The following is a 17,223-nucleotide window of genomic DNA, read 5'->3' on the forward strand; positions in this document are numbered from 1 at the left end:
ATTGTGGGAGCGCTATACTGCAATATAATTATAGCCATTAGAATGAAACACTATGCTAGAGTATAATTATAACCATTAGAATGACATTACTCATAGTGTTACCTAAGAGTTCTACTACTGCCTGAGGATTAGGAGGGCTGTAGTTACATTACTTAATATCAACATTAATGAGTAACTATCTGAGAAAAACCACTCTTAGGACTTTGACTTGCTAACATAGCAGACTGCTGTAATGTCTTGTGCTGTACTCTGGCAACCTGCAAAGGACTATGTCTACTCAGATTCAGCATCTTCTGATTTAAATGAAACAAAACAGCACTCATTATCTCTGGGCGATCTGACGAAGGAGAAAAAAACTCGCAGCTTAAGAGTTTCTCTAAAAAACTATTTATTCACCTCCAGGTATTTGTGTGAGCTAATGAGGCTTAGTTTTTTCAGTACATATATGATCAATTGTATCTTAAAATGTGCATATATATATATTTATTACTTCAGAAAATTACAAACTTTATCTAAAGCATTTAATAAGTTTCTTGGGAAATTGCAGTGCTGTTCTATGGGTATATAACCTACAACATACCTAAAGCAAAATGTTTTATAAAGCATGCTATATTTTAGGTGTACATTTTAAAATGCAGGGTGAAGTTGTAACATTTGTAACTATTTATTTTATTTTGTTACTAGCTTTTTTTTTTTGTGGAATATGTTGTGTACTTTACAATAGGTATATTTTGGTAAATACAAAGAATTGAAACAGTGTTAAAAATAAGACATAATTTTTGAAAATTGTATTTTGTATATTATACAGTATTTAATAGAGGCAGATTTTATTCTTCAGATCGTAAAAAGCTAGAATTATATATTAAATAGTACGAAAACTGCCACAGCTGCACTCACAAACAATACATAATACCAGTGCTGAATCTAAATTAAAAGGAATACAGATGTTGAATGTGTTACTAAATTAAATGTGCCTTAGTTATATGAATCCCAATACAAAGGATCATAATTTTATCAAAAATAAATGTGATATGTGTACCAACATCATAAATCCAAATAGAATATTTATTTTTGAAAATATTATTATTTGTATTGGGATACATTTACCTAAAACACATTTAATTTAGTAACACAGCACAACATTTGTATTTCTTTTAAATTTGGTTCAGCAACTGTAATTATAAAATTATATACAGTATATCATTGCTTAGATATGAACTCTTGTGTGCATTACTCCTATAGTTAGGGTTGGATTAAAAATTCTATTGGATTTAAATGCCTTGATTTAGGTAAATATGGTTGAATGGATTCTCGAAGTTGGGCTGTTTTGCCATTCTTTTCTGAACTACATTTGGTGCATAGGCTTGACCTTTAAAATTTATTTTTTGTTAATACCTATAATGATGGATGCTGTGGAAAAATACTACACCATAGTCTCCATGGTAGATTGGCTTATACACAGTACTGACAATTTATTCTGCAATTTTTACAGTTTTAAAGTTATCAGCTGCTATAAGATAAATAAATGCATTATTCTATTATGATGCTATGAATTTTGAATTTAAATATTCTTTCCTAATTATCATTGAGATAGTTTAAATGCATTTATTTATTGTGAAAAAAAAAAGTCCACAAGATTTACATTGTGACAGGGATTTAAGTTGGGTAAATGCTAAAAGAATAAATCCAGAGAAAAGCTTAGCCAACCAAGAAGCTGTGTATGTGGAGGTCACTATTTGGAATCCGCCTAGCTAAATGGTGCTGTGCACATTTGTCGTTAAACTGAAAATAGATTTAAAAAAATGCTCCTTAATCTTCCTTGTGGATAATGCTGCTATCCCTAAGTATGCAGGGCCAATCCTAGGGTCACAGATGCCTGGGTGCAGAAATATTTCTGGTACCCCCACATGGACGTGGTCATCTTACTAATTCCTCTCCTTTACAAATGTTTCTATGGCAACGACTTAAACACAGAGATGCTCTCCTAAGGAGTTTCTGTTGCCCTGGGATCCTCCCACCATCTCTTAACAATAAACAAAATACAGGAAGAGAAACAGAGTACTCGAATGGGACCTGAAGGGGGGTCTCTCTAATGGACATAGTGAGGGCCTCAGTTAGAGAGTCTGTTAGAAAGAGCCTCCACTAGGCCCCATTAGAGACTACAATGGGGTCCAATAGACTGTGCCTATCTGATGCCTACCTTCCACCCAGTGTGCACCTACATACATCCCTTCAATAGATCCCGGAGTGCATTGATTGAGAACTTTTCTGCGGACTCTGATTGGATAGCAGGCACGAGAGGCGGGACCTGGCAGTGTGCAGGCTGTGATTAGTTAGTGACAGGCATGAGAGGCTGGACCTGGCTGTGGACGCGGACTGTGATTGATTAGCAGTCACGACCAGGGGCGTACCTAGAGTATTTGGCACCCAGAGCGGATCCTGTATCTGGCACCTCCCAACTTTAAAATGTAAAAACACCCACAAAAATTTGTAATGTTTTCAAGAATATTTTTTGCACAAATTTCACAGCCCCCCATCACAGTGTCCCTTGCAGTCTGTCCCCAACTCCCCACCCCCATCTCTATAATCACAGTGCCCACTTTTAATCTCTGCTTCCCCTGCACAGTCCTACATTCGGCCTAAACAGATAGCTAATACTATTAGCAATGTGTTTAAGTAAGAGATTGCAGACATACTAAAGGAGATGGCTAGATACTGAGGACTTGATACAAGAGATAGTCAAAGACTGAAGACATACTACAGGAGATGGTCAGAGACTGCAGACATGATACAGGAGATGACCAGAGACTGCAGACATGATACAGGAGATGGTCAGAGACTGAGGACATGATACAGGAGATAGTCAGAGACTACAGGCATACTACAGGAGATGGTCAGAGATTGCAGACATAGCAGGCATACTACAGGAGATTGCCAGAGACTGCAGACCTGATACAGGAGATGGTCAGAGACTGCAGACATACTACAAGAGATGGTCAGAGACTGCAGACATACTAAAGGGTCAGAGACTGCGGACATGATACAGGAGATGGTCATAGACTGCAAACATACAACAGGAAATGGTCAGAGACTCCAGACATACTACAGGAGATGATCAGAGACGGCAGATATACTAAAGGAGATGGTCAGAGACTGCAGACATGATACAGGATATGGTCAGATAATGCAGACATACTGCAGGAGATGGTCAAAAACTGCAGACATACTATAGGAGATGGCCAGAGACTTCAGACATGATACAGGAGATGGTCAGAGACTGTGGTAATAATACAGGAGATAGTCAGAGACTGTGGGCATGATACAGGAGATGGTCAGAGACTAAGGACGTGATACAAGAGATGGTCAGAGACAGTGGAGAGATGGTCAGAGATTGCCGTTCCAGGCTGCCTCCCACAAAAGATCACTCTAATCTGGATTATTATGTTTCAACTCACAGGGAAGAGAACACCTGTAGATCAATTCTGATTTATATGTATATATACATGTGTTTTTTCCTGCCACCAACCCAGTTCGTGTCACAGATGTTGGTTACATGGTGGGCACAACACATTAGATGGTTGGCACACCACTCTGCATTACATGGTCAGCACAGCACATTACACGTGGACACACCACTCTGCGTTACATGATGGGCACAGCACATTAAATTGTGGGCAGAGCAAGACATGGTGGGCATGGCACAGCACATTACATGGTGGGCACACCACTCCACATTACATAATGGGCACAGCACATTACACAGAGGGCACACCACTCCGCATTACATGGTGGGCACAGCACATTACATGGTGGGCACTATACAGAACAGCACATGGCAAGGTGGGCACAGCACATGATATGGTGGACATGGCACAGCACATGACATGGTGGGCACATCACATTACATGGCGGACATGGCACAGCACATTACATGGTGGACACAGCACATTACATGGTGGACACAGCACATTATACAGAGGGCACACCACTCTAAATTACATGGTGGGCACAGCACATTACATGGTGGTCACTGTACAGCACATGAAATGGTGGACACACCACTCCGTATTACATGGTGGACAGAGCACATTACACAGAGGGCACGCCACTCCTCATTACATGGAGGGCACAGTACATTACATGGTGGACACTATACAGCACAGCACATGACAAGGTGGGCACAGCACATGACATGGTGGGCATGGCACAGCACATGACATGGTGGGCACACCACATTACATGGTGGGCATGGCACAGCACATTACATTGTGGACACAGCATATTATACAGAGGGCACACCACTCTAAATTACATGGTGGGCACAGCACATTACATGGTGGTCACTGTACAGCACATGAAATGGTGGGCACACCACTCCATATTACATGGTAGGCAGAGCACATTACAGAGAGGGCACACCACTCCTCATTACATGGTGGGAACAGCACATTACACAGAGGGCACACCACTCAACATTACATGGTGGGCACATCACATTACACAGAGGGCACACCACTTCACATTACATGGTGGGCACAGCAAATTACACAGAGGGCACACCACTCCGCATTACATGGTGGGCACAGCACATTACACAGTGGGCACACCACTTTGCATTACATGGTGGGCACAGCACATTGCACAATGGACACTGTACAGCACCTTTCATGGTGGGCACAGTACATTACATTGTGGGCACAGCACATGGCATGGTGGGCATAGCACATCACATTACATGGTGGGCACAGCACATTACACAGAGGGCACACCACTCCACATTACATGGTGGGCACTGTACAGCACAGCACATTATACAGAGGGCACACCACTCAACATTACATGGTGGGCACAGTACACTACACAGAGGGCACACCACTCTGCATTACATGGTTGGCACTGTACAGCACAGCACATGACACGGTGCGCATAGTACATTACAGCACATTACACGGTGGGTACTGTACATTACAGCATATTACATGGTGGACACACCACACTACATGATATGGTGGGCACAGTACATGACGTGGTGGGCACAGTACATGGCGTGGTGGGCACTACACATGGTGGGCACAGTATATTACATGGTGGGCTTGGTACATGACATGGTGGGCACAGTACATCACATGGTGGGCACTACACTGCACATGGTGGGCACAATGTATCAAATGGTGGTCACACCAATCTGCATTACATGATGGGCACAGCACATTAAACAGAGGGCACACCACTCTGCATTACATGGTGGGCACAGCACAATACACAGTGTGTACTATACAGCACAGCTCATGACAGGGTGGGCATGGCACAACACATGCCATGCTGGGCACCATACATTACATGTTGGGCACAGCACATGATATGGTGGGCATGGCACAGCACATTACATTGTTGGCACAGCACAAGATACAGAGGGCACACAACTCAGAATTACAAGGTGGACAAGACACATTAGATGGTGGTCACTGTACAGCACAACACATGGCATGGTGGGCACACCACTCTGCATTACATGGTGGGCACAGCACATTACACAGAGGGCACACAGGTCAACATTACATGGTGGGCACAGTACATTACACAGAGGGCACACGACTCCGCATTACATGGTGGGAACTGTATAGCACAGCACATGACATGGTGGGCACAGCACATTATACAGAGGGTACACCACTCAACATTACATGGTGGGCACAGTACATTACACAGAAGGCACACCACTCCACGTTACATGATTGGCACCATACAGCACAGCAGATGACATTACAGCAAATTACACAGCTGACACACCACACCACATTACATGGTGGGCACAGTACATGGCATGGTGGGCACTGCACTTGGTGGGCATAGTATATTACATGATGGGAATAGTACATGACATGGTGGGCACAGTACATCACATGGTGGGCACTGCACTGCACATGGTGGGCACAGTACATCACATGGTGGGCACTACACTGCACATGGTGGGCACAATGTATCAAATGGTGGTCACACCAATCTGCATTACATGATGGGCACAGCACATTAAACAGAGGGCACACCACTCTGCATTACATGGTGGGCACAGCACAATACACAGTGTGTACTATACAGCACAGCTCATGACAGGGTGGGCATGGCACAACACATGCCATGCTGGGCACCATACATTACATGTTGGGCACAGCACATGATATGGTGGGCATGGCACAGCACATTACATTGTTGGCACAGCACAAGATACAGAGGGCACACCACTCAGAATTACAAGGTGGACAAGACACATTAGATGGTGGTCACTGTACAGCACAACACATGGCATGGTGGGCACACCACTCTGCATTACATGGTGGGCACAGCACATTACACAGAGGGCACACAGGTCAACATTACATGGTGGGCACAGTACATTACACAGAGGGCACACGACTCCGCATTACATGGTGGGAACTGTATAGCACAGCACATGACATGGTGGGCACAGCACATTATACAGAGGGTACACCACTCAACATTACATGGTGGGCACAGTACATTACACAGAAGGCACACCACTCCACGTTACATGATTGGCACCATACAGCACAGCAGATGACATTACAGCAAATTACACAGCTGACACACCACACCACATTACATGGTGGGCACAGTACATGGCATGGTGGGCACTGCACTTGGTGGGCATAGTATATTACATGATGGGAATAGTACATGACATGGTGGGCACAGTACATCACATGGTGGGCACTGCACTGCACATGGTGGGCACAGTATATCACATGGTGATCACACCGCTCCGCATAACATGGTGGGCACAGCACATTGCACAGAGGTCACACCACACTGCATGACATGGTGGGCACAGCACATTACACAGTGGGCGCTGTACAGCATAGCCCATAACAGGGTGGGCACAGCACATTACATGGTGGGCACAGCACAAATTGTGGCTCATTGTTGAAAAACTGCAGTTACCCTTTAACCACTTGCCGACCAGCCACTGCAGATATACGGCAGCAGTTTCCCGCAAAACAACGTATGTCGCTTCGCACGTGCGCCCATTCCCCAGTGGGGAAGCTGATCTGCTGGGCCGGTGGCCACGTTTGCCACCGGGAACCCGCAATTAATTTCTGTGGAGACAGAACGGCGGTTTGCAGTTGTAAACATGACAGACCACTGTTCTGTCAGCAATGAACATGGGGCTGCTGTGTTCCTCTTATTTAGGAACACAGATCCCTGTCTTCATTCCATAAGTCCATCCCCCACACAGTTTGAAAGCATTCCCTAGGGACACATTTAACCCTTTGATCTCCCCTAGTGTTAATCCCTTCCCTGCCAGTGTCATTGGTACAGTAACAGTGCATATTTTTAGCACTGATTACTGTAGTAATGTCACTGGTCCTTCCAAAAGTGTCAAAAATGTCAGTTAGGTTTCTGATATAATATATAAAATGACATAAATATTTCCCCTAGTTTGTAGACGTGATAGCTTTTTCGCAAACCAATCAATATACACCTATTGGGATTTTTTTTTTACCAAAAATATGTGGCAGAAAACAAATTGGCCTAAAATGATGAAAAAAGTTGATTTTTACATTTTTTTTATTGGGAATGTTATATAGCAGAAAGTGAAAAATAGAAAGCACTATTTGTGGGGAAAAAAGGACATTCACTTTATTTGGGTACAGCTTTGCACGACCGCACAATTGTCCGTTAAAATTACGCAGTGCCAAATCGCAAAAAATGGCCTGCTCAGTGAGGGGGAAATCAGAATATTACATAAGACCAATAAAAAAAAAAAAAAAGGATTTTTATTACAGAAATGTTGGCTTACTGAAGAGTATGTCCATGTACACTACAGTATGCACTCAAAACCTGGTCAGGACTCCTTTTGCATGAATTACTACATCAATGCGTGGCATGGAGGCGATCAGCCTGTGGCACTGCTGAGGTGTTATGGAAGCCGAGGTTGCTTTGATAGAGGCCTTCAGCTCATCTGCATTGTTGGGTCTGGTGTGATTCTTATCTTCCTCTTGACAATACACAACAGATTCTCTATAGGGTTTAGGTCAGATGAGTTTGTTGGCCAATCAAGCACAGCGATGCCATGATCATTAAACCAAGTATTGGTAATTTTGGCAGTGTGGGCAGGTGCCAAGTCCTGCTGGATAGATGAGATGGCACCCCAAATCATCACTGACTGTGGAAACTTCACACTTGACCTCATGAAACTTGGATTCTGTGCCTCCTCCAGACTCTGGGACCTTGATTCCCAAATGAAATGCGTGCCCTCAACATGGGGGGGGGGGATGCTTTGGGGCAGGGGGGGGGGAGACAGACAAATGGAGGAGCAGGCAGTGCGTGGGAAGCGGACTGCTGCTTTTTTTTTTCTTTTTACGGGTTTGGCAGCACGGTGGGCAGCGTAAGATGGCTCTACTTCGTGGGGACATTGTTTTTTATTTTTTATTTGGTGAATGGATAGGGGTACTATGTACCCCATGCTCATTTACATAGGGGGGCTGGTATTTGGGAGCCCCTTTGTTAAAGGGGGCTTCCAGATTCTGATAAGCCCCCTGCCCACAGACCCCCACAACCACCACCCAGGATTGTTGGAAAGGAGCCCTTGTCCCCATCAACTGTTATGGTTCGGGGGGGGCGCTCACTCCCCCCCCCCCCCTTATTTTCTGGCCTGCTAGGCTGCATGCTCAGATAAGGGTTGGGTATAGATTTGGGGGGGGGGGCTTTTTTTTCTTTCCTTTTTTTAAATAGCTGAGCCGGCAGTTGCAAACGCGAGTCAATTTAAATGTGATTTGACTCGTTTATTTTTTCTTTAGAAATGTAATTTTTGCTGCAGCTTGTTCTATACATTCCACAGATGTGCCACTTTACAGGCAGACTAAGGAAACCCCCTTAGGCATTAAATTTAAAGTGGTTTTTTTATACTTTTTGTTTCACTATAAGTGGGAACCCCAAACCACGCCAAAATGTAAAAAATAAATGGTGTGGAGTCCCCCCCAAAATTGACCCTTATCCGAGCACGCAGCTTGGCAGACCAAGAAAGGGGAGGCAAGCGAGTGCCCTCCCTCCTAAACCATACCAGGCCACATGCCCTCAACATGGGGGGGTGGGTGCATTGAGGCAGGGGGTGCCATCGACCCAGCATGGATTTTGAGGGGTCGCATGGCTTTTTTATTTATTTTGGTGTGTTTTCACGCTGTTTTTTTTTCTGAATTTTCTATTGCCGGCATTGTTTTCATTACATTTCAGATGTCAGTGGGGAAGCCCGCTGACAGTTGATGAGTCATCAGTTGTTAAGAATGCAGCAGCCAGCTTCCCAGCCCACTGCTCAACAATTAGCTATTCTTCACACAGAATTGGAATTGGTTGATCATTTTTCGACCTATCTGAATTCCAATTGTTCTGAAAATTTGGAATTCGACAGAAAATAATAACCAAAACGAAATTGAATAAAAATGAAACTAAATTTAAAGAACTCTGAAATGACACTAAACTAATTCTGAAACAAAATGAAATTAGTAACATAAGGAATATATCCAAAACTAAACACATTTTTCCATTCTGCACATGTCTAAAGAGGAATGCTAACACAAGGCTTAGCTTTGTCCATGTAGGGAATGCCACTCCTGATCAAATGCTACCAGTGAGTAAAATTCCTGGGACTTCTAAAGCTGGCTATAGATGGATCAAATCTTGGCCTGTTCAGCAGGGGCTGGCAGAGATTCAATCCATCTATGGGCAGACTGGTATTACTAAGGTTGATCCATAGATATAATCTTTGGCTTGCTTAAATATGAAAGAGCATGTGTCCACCATGTGACAGAACAAGGCCAATCACCAAGCACCAGGACTGTCACAAGGGTGTTGAGGAGAGCATGCTAAGCCCTGTGTAAGCTCCAACTAGACTGGATCAGAACTTTCACAGGACATCTTTACTCAGTATAGGGAGCTCAATCCATTAAATGTGACCCTGACACTTAACCCTAAAAATAAACACTTTGGGGGAGATTTACTAAAACTGGAGAGTACACGATCTGATACAGTTCTACATATAAACCAATCAGCTTTCAGGTTTTATTGTCAAAGCTTAATTGAACAAGCTAGAACAAGTTAGAAGCTGATTGGCTACCATACACAGCTGCTTCAGGTTTTGAGTGCTCCAGCTTTTGTAAATCTCCCCCTTAGGGTCTATTTATATATGTTTTCACACATGGTTGCATACAACTTTCACCCAGAATTTACACATATTGTAAACTTAATCCAATTAGAAAAATATAAGAATCTTAGCTGAGAGCTGCATGAATCATGTGTGAATCCATTTATAAATAAAACAAAAAATTCCAACATAGTGCTAGAGTCCAATGAGTCTGTATGAGCAAAGTAAAATCCCGACAAAGTGAGTTGATCCTAAACTATCAAAATTGTGCTTGACCAAGTCTTAAAACATTCACTAAGGAAGGGGTTAACTCGGAGTGGTGTATGGTGTGCCATGCTGCTCTGTCCACCAGCGGGATAACTGGTAACTGCAAAAACATAAATAGAAAGGGCAGAGCGCACCGGCTCCTAGTGCAACACCGTTTATTGTTTAAAATTAAAATATATCAAAGTAACACTAAACACTCACATGTGTTCAGAGAACAAATGCGTCTATGTGAAGCTGTAGTGGATCTCTCATATGAAGGCCTCCAGGCTGGATCCAGGGTAAGCTGACAGCCAAAGTTCTCAGTGTAAGCTGCCCACACAAAACGAGGATCCTCCAATCACTTAGAAACTCGATCCAGATACACATCCAATAATCCTCGAGTAGTGCCAGCTGGTATCTGACACTAAAGTTGCTATGACAATGTGTTTCAGAGGGTGTGGCCTCCTTCTTTAGGTCTGCCCAATATTCTCAAGGGGGCCTTTAAGTAGTGTCATTCATATGGTTATTAACTCATTCCATGTCAGATGATAGGCTTCTCCAAGGAACATATGGCTACTAATTACTTAGCAAGACAACTCAGTGTGCAATTGTGGCATGCATTCAAGTATCATTAACCCCTTTTATGTTATGTGCTACAAACGGTTACCTTGCTATCAAACCTATCCTCTACACTGACTGTCTTGTAAGATAACATACATTTAAAACATTTAAATTAAAAAAAAAAAATGTAAAAAAAAAAAATCACTTTTTACAAGCATCTAATAAGAAGCATCTATTAAAATACCTCTAATAGAGGGAGGTGCATATTATGTATGAAGGAAAACAATACCTTTCCAACAGCATGCTTCTTTCATAAAAAATTGATACAATAATATAGTGGATATATGTCAATTCATTAATATAATTCCTATGTTGTGGTGAAAAACACATAAAAACATCTGAACTCACAGTAGGATCGCAATAGACTGTAAGGCTATCGACCCAATGTGTTTACTTATATGACACCGAGTTGGGTCAGTACAACCACTACAGTATCATTGAATAACAATATGTTATATGTTATAATTATGATATGAGTAAATCTTATATGATTTCTATAGTTTCTTACACACCCTGCACATCCAGCTCATATGGTTTACTACCCAACCTAAACCATGTGCATTGGAAATAGTTCAATATAGTCACACAATATATGTCTCCAAGCATGGGGACACTGGTTGGCAACATGTGCACATGTGAGACGTGCACAAGAGCACACATAAGGAGACGCAGCCTCCCCTTGAGTGTGCGCCCCCATACAAGCCTCAATGCACCAGCAACCACCACAGTGTACTTGCCCACTATGGTGTAGGGAGCCAAATATCACCCATCTGGAAAGTAAAAAGAAAAAAGAGAAAGAAAGAAAAGGATAACAAAGAAACTGGTACACAAAGAATTGTAAATGATGATACTAATTTCTAAGTCTTCATTGAGCACCCCCAGGGCTCATGGAATTGAGAGCAAAGATCAAGAAAATGTCTCTGTGACATAATTTAGAGTATCTTTCACCCTCTGGCAACTGCATAGAGATAGCTTAAATTCCAAATAATATGATATAATGATATGAGAAGCCTATCATCTGACATGGAGAATATTGGCCAGACCTGAAGAAGGAGGCCACACCCTCTGAAACGCCTTGTCATAGCAACCTTAGCATCAGATACCAGCTGGCACTGCTCGAGGATTGCTTGGATGTGTATCTGGATCGAGTCCCCCGATGATTGGAGTATCCTCATTGTGTGCGGGCGGCTTACACTGAGAACTTTGGCTGTCAGCTTACCCTGGATCCAGCCTGGGGCCCTACACATGAGAGAGCCACTACAGTATCACATAGATGCGCTTGTTCTCTGAACACAATGTGAGTGTTTAGTGTTACTTTGTTATGTTTTAATTCTAAACAATAAACAGTGTTGCACTTGTTGCAGCCGATTGTAACATCTCTGCATATCTGCATCTCCTGCATATGTGAGAGACTCTACCCATGTACTGGAGCTATTGGAACCTTACAAATGGTCTTCTGAGTACATGTGGTTGTCTTTAAATGTGTGTACTCTATGTACAGCAGGTATTGAAGCATTGAACTATTTTCATTTGAATACTGATTATTTAAACCCTCTTCAAGCCCAGTTTATTAGTAATTGCACGGAGTTTGCATAGACACATAATTATTTTCAATTCCAAGCAGCTAATTTTTTACAAAAATCAGGTACAGCGATGGTAGCTCATTTTGCACCTTGTTATGCAAACTTGTTTATGGGTTTTTGGGAGGAGAAACACATCTGGTGGAACAATCCCTACGGCAAACATCTGGTATATTAGGAAGATTCATTGATGATACTATTATCATCAGGAATGGTCCTGCAGATGTGATCTCTGAGTCCGTAGACTTTTGCAACCACAACCCATACAATGTTCGGTTCATATTTGTAGCATTTAGTATTCTTGGTTTTACTGTTATCCTAGGATAATGAGGGCAACATCATTTCCAAAACTCACTTAAGGGAAACTGCTGGAAACTCCTATTTACATTACATAATGACATTACATTACAAAATATCCCCTATAGTCAATTCCATCGGCTGAGTAGGAACGCTACTAATGTTTCAAATTATAAGAAGCAATGTACAGTTTTACACAAAAAAATGTATGGAGAAAGGATATAAGGAAGAACTTATCCAAGACGCCTCAAATAAATACCTTGATAGGTACAATGGTGGCATGATCCCCCAAAAAATCTAAAAAGAGCCCTAGGGATTTTTCTATAAAATTCATTATGAACTATAATGACCAACATTGGCAAATTAAAAACATCTTCCAAAAACACTGGCCCATTTTATTACAAGATACAGCTCTCCATAACATCTTACCATCAAGGCCCAATACTATATTTAGGAGGGCCAGGAACATCAAAAGTTGGATAGCACCAAGTAGTATTAAAGATAAACAGCCAAAACATGGTGGTATTCCCTCTATGTTTAATTTTCAGGTCATAAATAAATGCAAAAAATCCAGTTGTAAAGCTTGTGCGTTTATAAGACATGGTCAAAAAAAGTTTAAGGATAAAAATCTACAAATTCAAACAGTTTATCATATGTGGCACCCAATATGTTGTCTACGGATTGAGCTGTCAGTGTGTTCTTTGTTATGTGGGTCGCACTATCTGTACTATGTGTAAGAGGTTCAATGAACATAGGAGGCTCATAGAGACAGGCAGTCCGAAAACATAGTGTACTGTACCACTTTAGTGAGTATCATAAAGAAAGCTCTAGTGGCTTAGAATCATTTGAAATTGAAGCTATCTCTATGCAGTTGCCAGAGAGTGAAAGATACTCTAGATTATGTCACAGAGAAACTTTCTTGATCTTTACTCTCAATTCCATGAGCCCTGGGGGGGTCAATGAAGACTTAGAAATTAGTATCATAATTAACATTTCTTTGTGTACCAGTTTCCTTGTTTTCCTTTTCTTTCTTTCTCTTTTTTCTTTTTACTTAGCGTAGGGTGATATTTGGCACGCTACACCAGAGTGGTCAAGTTCACTGTGGGGGTTGGGAGTGCATGTGGGCTTGTATGGGGGGGGGGCGCACGCGTGGAAAGGCTGCGCCTCATTATGTGTGCTCTTGTGCACCTCTCGCATGTGCACATGTTGTCAACCAGTGTCCCAATGTTTAGAGACATATATTGTGTGACAATATTCAACTATTTCCAATGCATATGCACATGCACATGGTTTAAGTTGGGTAGTATACCATATGAGCTGGATGTGCAGGGTGTATCAGAAACAATAGAAATCATATAAGATTTACTCATATCGTAATTATAACATATAACATAATGTTATTCAATGATACTGTAGTGGTTGTAATCACCCAACTCCGTGTCATATAGGTCAACACATTGAGTCGGTTGCCTTCAAGTCTATTGCGATCCTACTGTGAGTTCAGATGTTTTTATGTGTTTTTCACCACAACATAGGAATTATATTAATGAATTTACATGTATGCATTATATTATTGTATAGATTTTTAATGAAAATTCTAAACAATAAACTGTGTTGCAATAGGAGCCGTTGCGCTCTGTTTTTTCTATTTATGTTTAAACATTTATAAATAGACCCCTAAATATTTTATCTGATTATTAGTACAATTAAGGAAAAGGTTTATTGAAAACTTTTTAAGATAACCTTTAACAACTTTTGGAAAAGAGGAACAAAAGTTTATGATAGGTGTACTGTTTTTACGCTTGTTATTAACTTGTAATTACATGAGAACTTTTATCTAAAATATAATTATTTACAAACACTGCAAATTAATCATCGACTCTATGGAAAATCACTGACATAAGGGTGTTTGTTGACCATCAAACATTGACCTATTATGCGTTGTATACTGGCGTGGGAATACAGGTTAAATGTAAAATGCAGTAAAATTATATGAAAATTTTCATTTTCACTTTTAAAATGTATCAATAGCCTGGACATTGTGAACTGAGCACGTTATAAAAAAAAAAAAAATCTAGAAGCAGTGGTTGGTTACCTTCAGTAAAGTTGATTTACCATAACAAAATCTCATGCAGCTCTGCATGGAAACCAATCAGCTTCCAGTTTTTTTTGTCAACACTTAAAGTGGTTGTAAATATATATATATATATATATATATATATATATATATATATATATATATATATATATATATACATATACAGTATATATATATATATATATATTTTTGTTTAAATACAAACATCCTTATACTTACCTGCTCTGTGCAATTGAATTGCACAGAGCAGCCTGGAACCTTCTCTTTTAGGGCCTCCTCCTCTATGTCCAGTGCCCCCATGGAAAGCGGCCTGTGCTTGCTCGTTCCTGAGTCCATTAACACAGACAGCACAGGCCCCGTCCCCTCTCCCTTGTCACTGACTTTGATTGACAGCAGAGGGCGCCAATGGCTCCCGGTGCCCCAGAAAAGCCAATGAGACCCGGAGGCGAGGGGAGAGAAGAGCTGCAGACGTGCACAGCGCTGGAATGAATGAAGGGCTCAGGTAAGTAAAAAAGGGGGCGTCGGGGACACTGATGCCTGAACATTTATTACCTTAATGCAAAGCCATATTATTAGCACTTATCACTGTATTAGTGTCACTGGTGATGTCAGTGGCAGTTAGTCAGTTTCCCCCCCCAGCATCAGTTAGTGTCAGATTGCCCACAGCACTATTGCAATCCCATTATAAATCATTGATCGCCACCTATAGTAATATAAAAAAAAAAAAAAAAAAAATTCCAGTACATATACCGTAGTTTGTAGGTGCTATAACTTTCATGCAAACCAATAAACATACACTTATTGGGACTGTTTCCATCAAACACATGTAGCAGAATAAGTTTTGGCCAAAATTATGAAGGAAGGCATTAGATTTTTTTTATTTTATTTTTTTGGATATGTTTTATAGCAGAAAGTAAACATTTTTTTTTTTTTTTTTTTTAATTTTAGTCATTTTTCATTTATAGTACAAACAATAAAAACCCCAAGTGGTGATCAAATACCACCAAAAGAAAACTCTATTTGTGTAAAAAAATGATATAAATAAAATTTAGGTATAGCATTGCATGACAGCGCATTCGCCAATTAAAATAGCGCAGTGCTGAATAGCAAAAAATAGCCTGGTCATGAAGGGGGGTAAGATCTTTGGAAGCGGATAATGGACATCATCTCCGTTTGGTATGGGCCCCTAGATCACCAAGTTTACTACTTACATTTTCATTAGTACATTTCAGGAGTTAGTTTGTTTTCTTCCTAGCCCCCCATCCACTTCCTAGGAGCATTCATACAACTTCTATTGTGCAAGGAAAAAAAAAAAGAATAATTCTGGACACATTGTAGAATACACATATCTGGATAACACCCCTCTAGGCGAAATTTCTCATGTGTGATACGTGTTACAATCTGATTGTACAACCCTAGTGCCATCTTAAGAGCATTGAAGGCCCCCAGGCAATGCAGTGCACTGGGGCCCTGTCTACACAATCACCCATGAGAATAAAAATGCAAATTATCGATAAGGCGATACTTATTGGTACAGCAGTGCAAGGCTAATGACAGTTGGCGGTTGGGTCTGGGAAACACACACACGGACGGGAGTCGGACTCAATTGTCCTGTGTATACCTGTTCCCGTGGAGGCTACTGGCATTCCTGCAGTTGTGGGCTCCCCTCCACGGCCTAAGTGGCCCGACAGCAGCAGGGCCGACAGGTGCTTGCCACCTGCTAAGTTTTGGCCGCGGAATGCACATGGGAGTCAAAACTAATGCCTGGCTGGGGTTGGGTCGCTGGGCAGGTGGGCCCCCCGGGCAAGTGGGGAGTGCCCATTCGGTCCGATGGCTCTGTACAACCCCCTATAGATTTACCAAAGCTATGGATTCTGAGAACCCACCTAAACAGGTATTTCAGTTTGTATCCAGTAGGACAAGCCCTTAAACTCTCTACAAATGTGCTATTTGAATGTCCAATGTCCTTTAGATCTATGAACAAATATGAAGTGTGAGGGCCAGTTTAATTGGAAACAAAATTGATAGTTTAGGAAGGGCCTTATATTCTCTAGTTTTGATAAAGCTAAAGGAGACTGTGCAAGCATTTTACAGTCAGATTGTAAGCTTTGCACTAAATAGTTGCCCAAACTAAAGTAGACTTTACAACCAGACTGCAATGTGTAAAGTTAGCTTACTATACAATGATAGTTTCAAGATGCATGACAGGTCATATACTATCA

The 17,223-nt window shown here is 41.5% G+C and overlaps 1 protein-coding gene across 1 annotated transcript in view; it reads left to right on the forward strand.

Annotated features, from left to right (window-relative positions):
* Window positions 1–210: 210 nt before the first annotated feature.
* COBL (cordon-bleu WH2 repeat protein) overlaps window positions 211–17,223 on the forward strand; it is a 390,271-nt gene continuing 373,258 nt past the window's right edge. Inside the window, exon 1 of the mRNA XM_082258067.1 lies at window positions 211–402. Coding sequence (XP_082114193.1) covers window positions 233–402 — 170 coding nt within the window. The 5' untranslated portion in view covers window positions 211–232. The remainder of the gene's footprint in view (window positions 403–17,223) is intronic.

This window comes from Pelophylax lessonae (genome assembly GCF_965119305.1).
Source record: "Pelophylax lessonae genome assembly, chromosome: 5".
Lineage (NCBI taxonomy): Eukaryota > Metazoa > Chordata > Amphibia > Anura > Ranidae > Pelophylax > Pelophylax lessonae.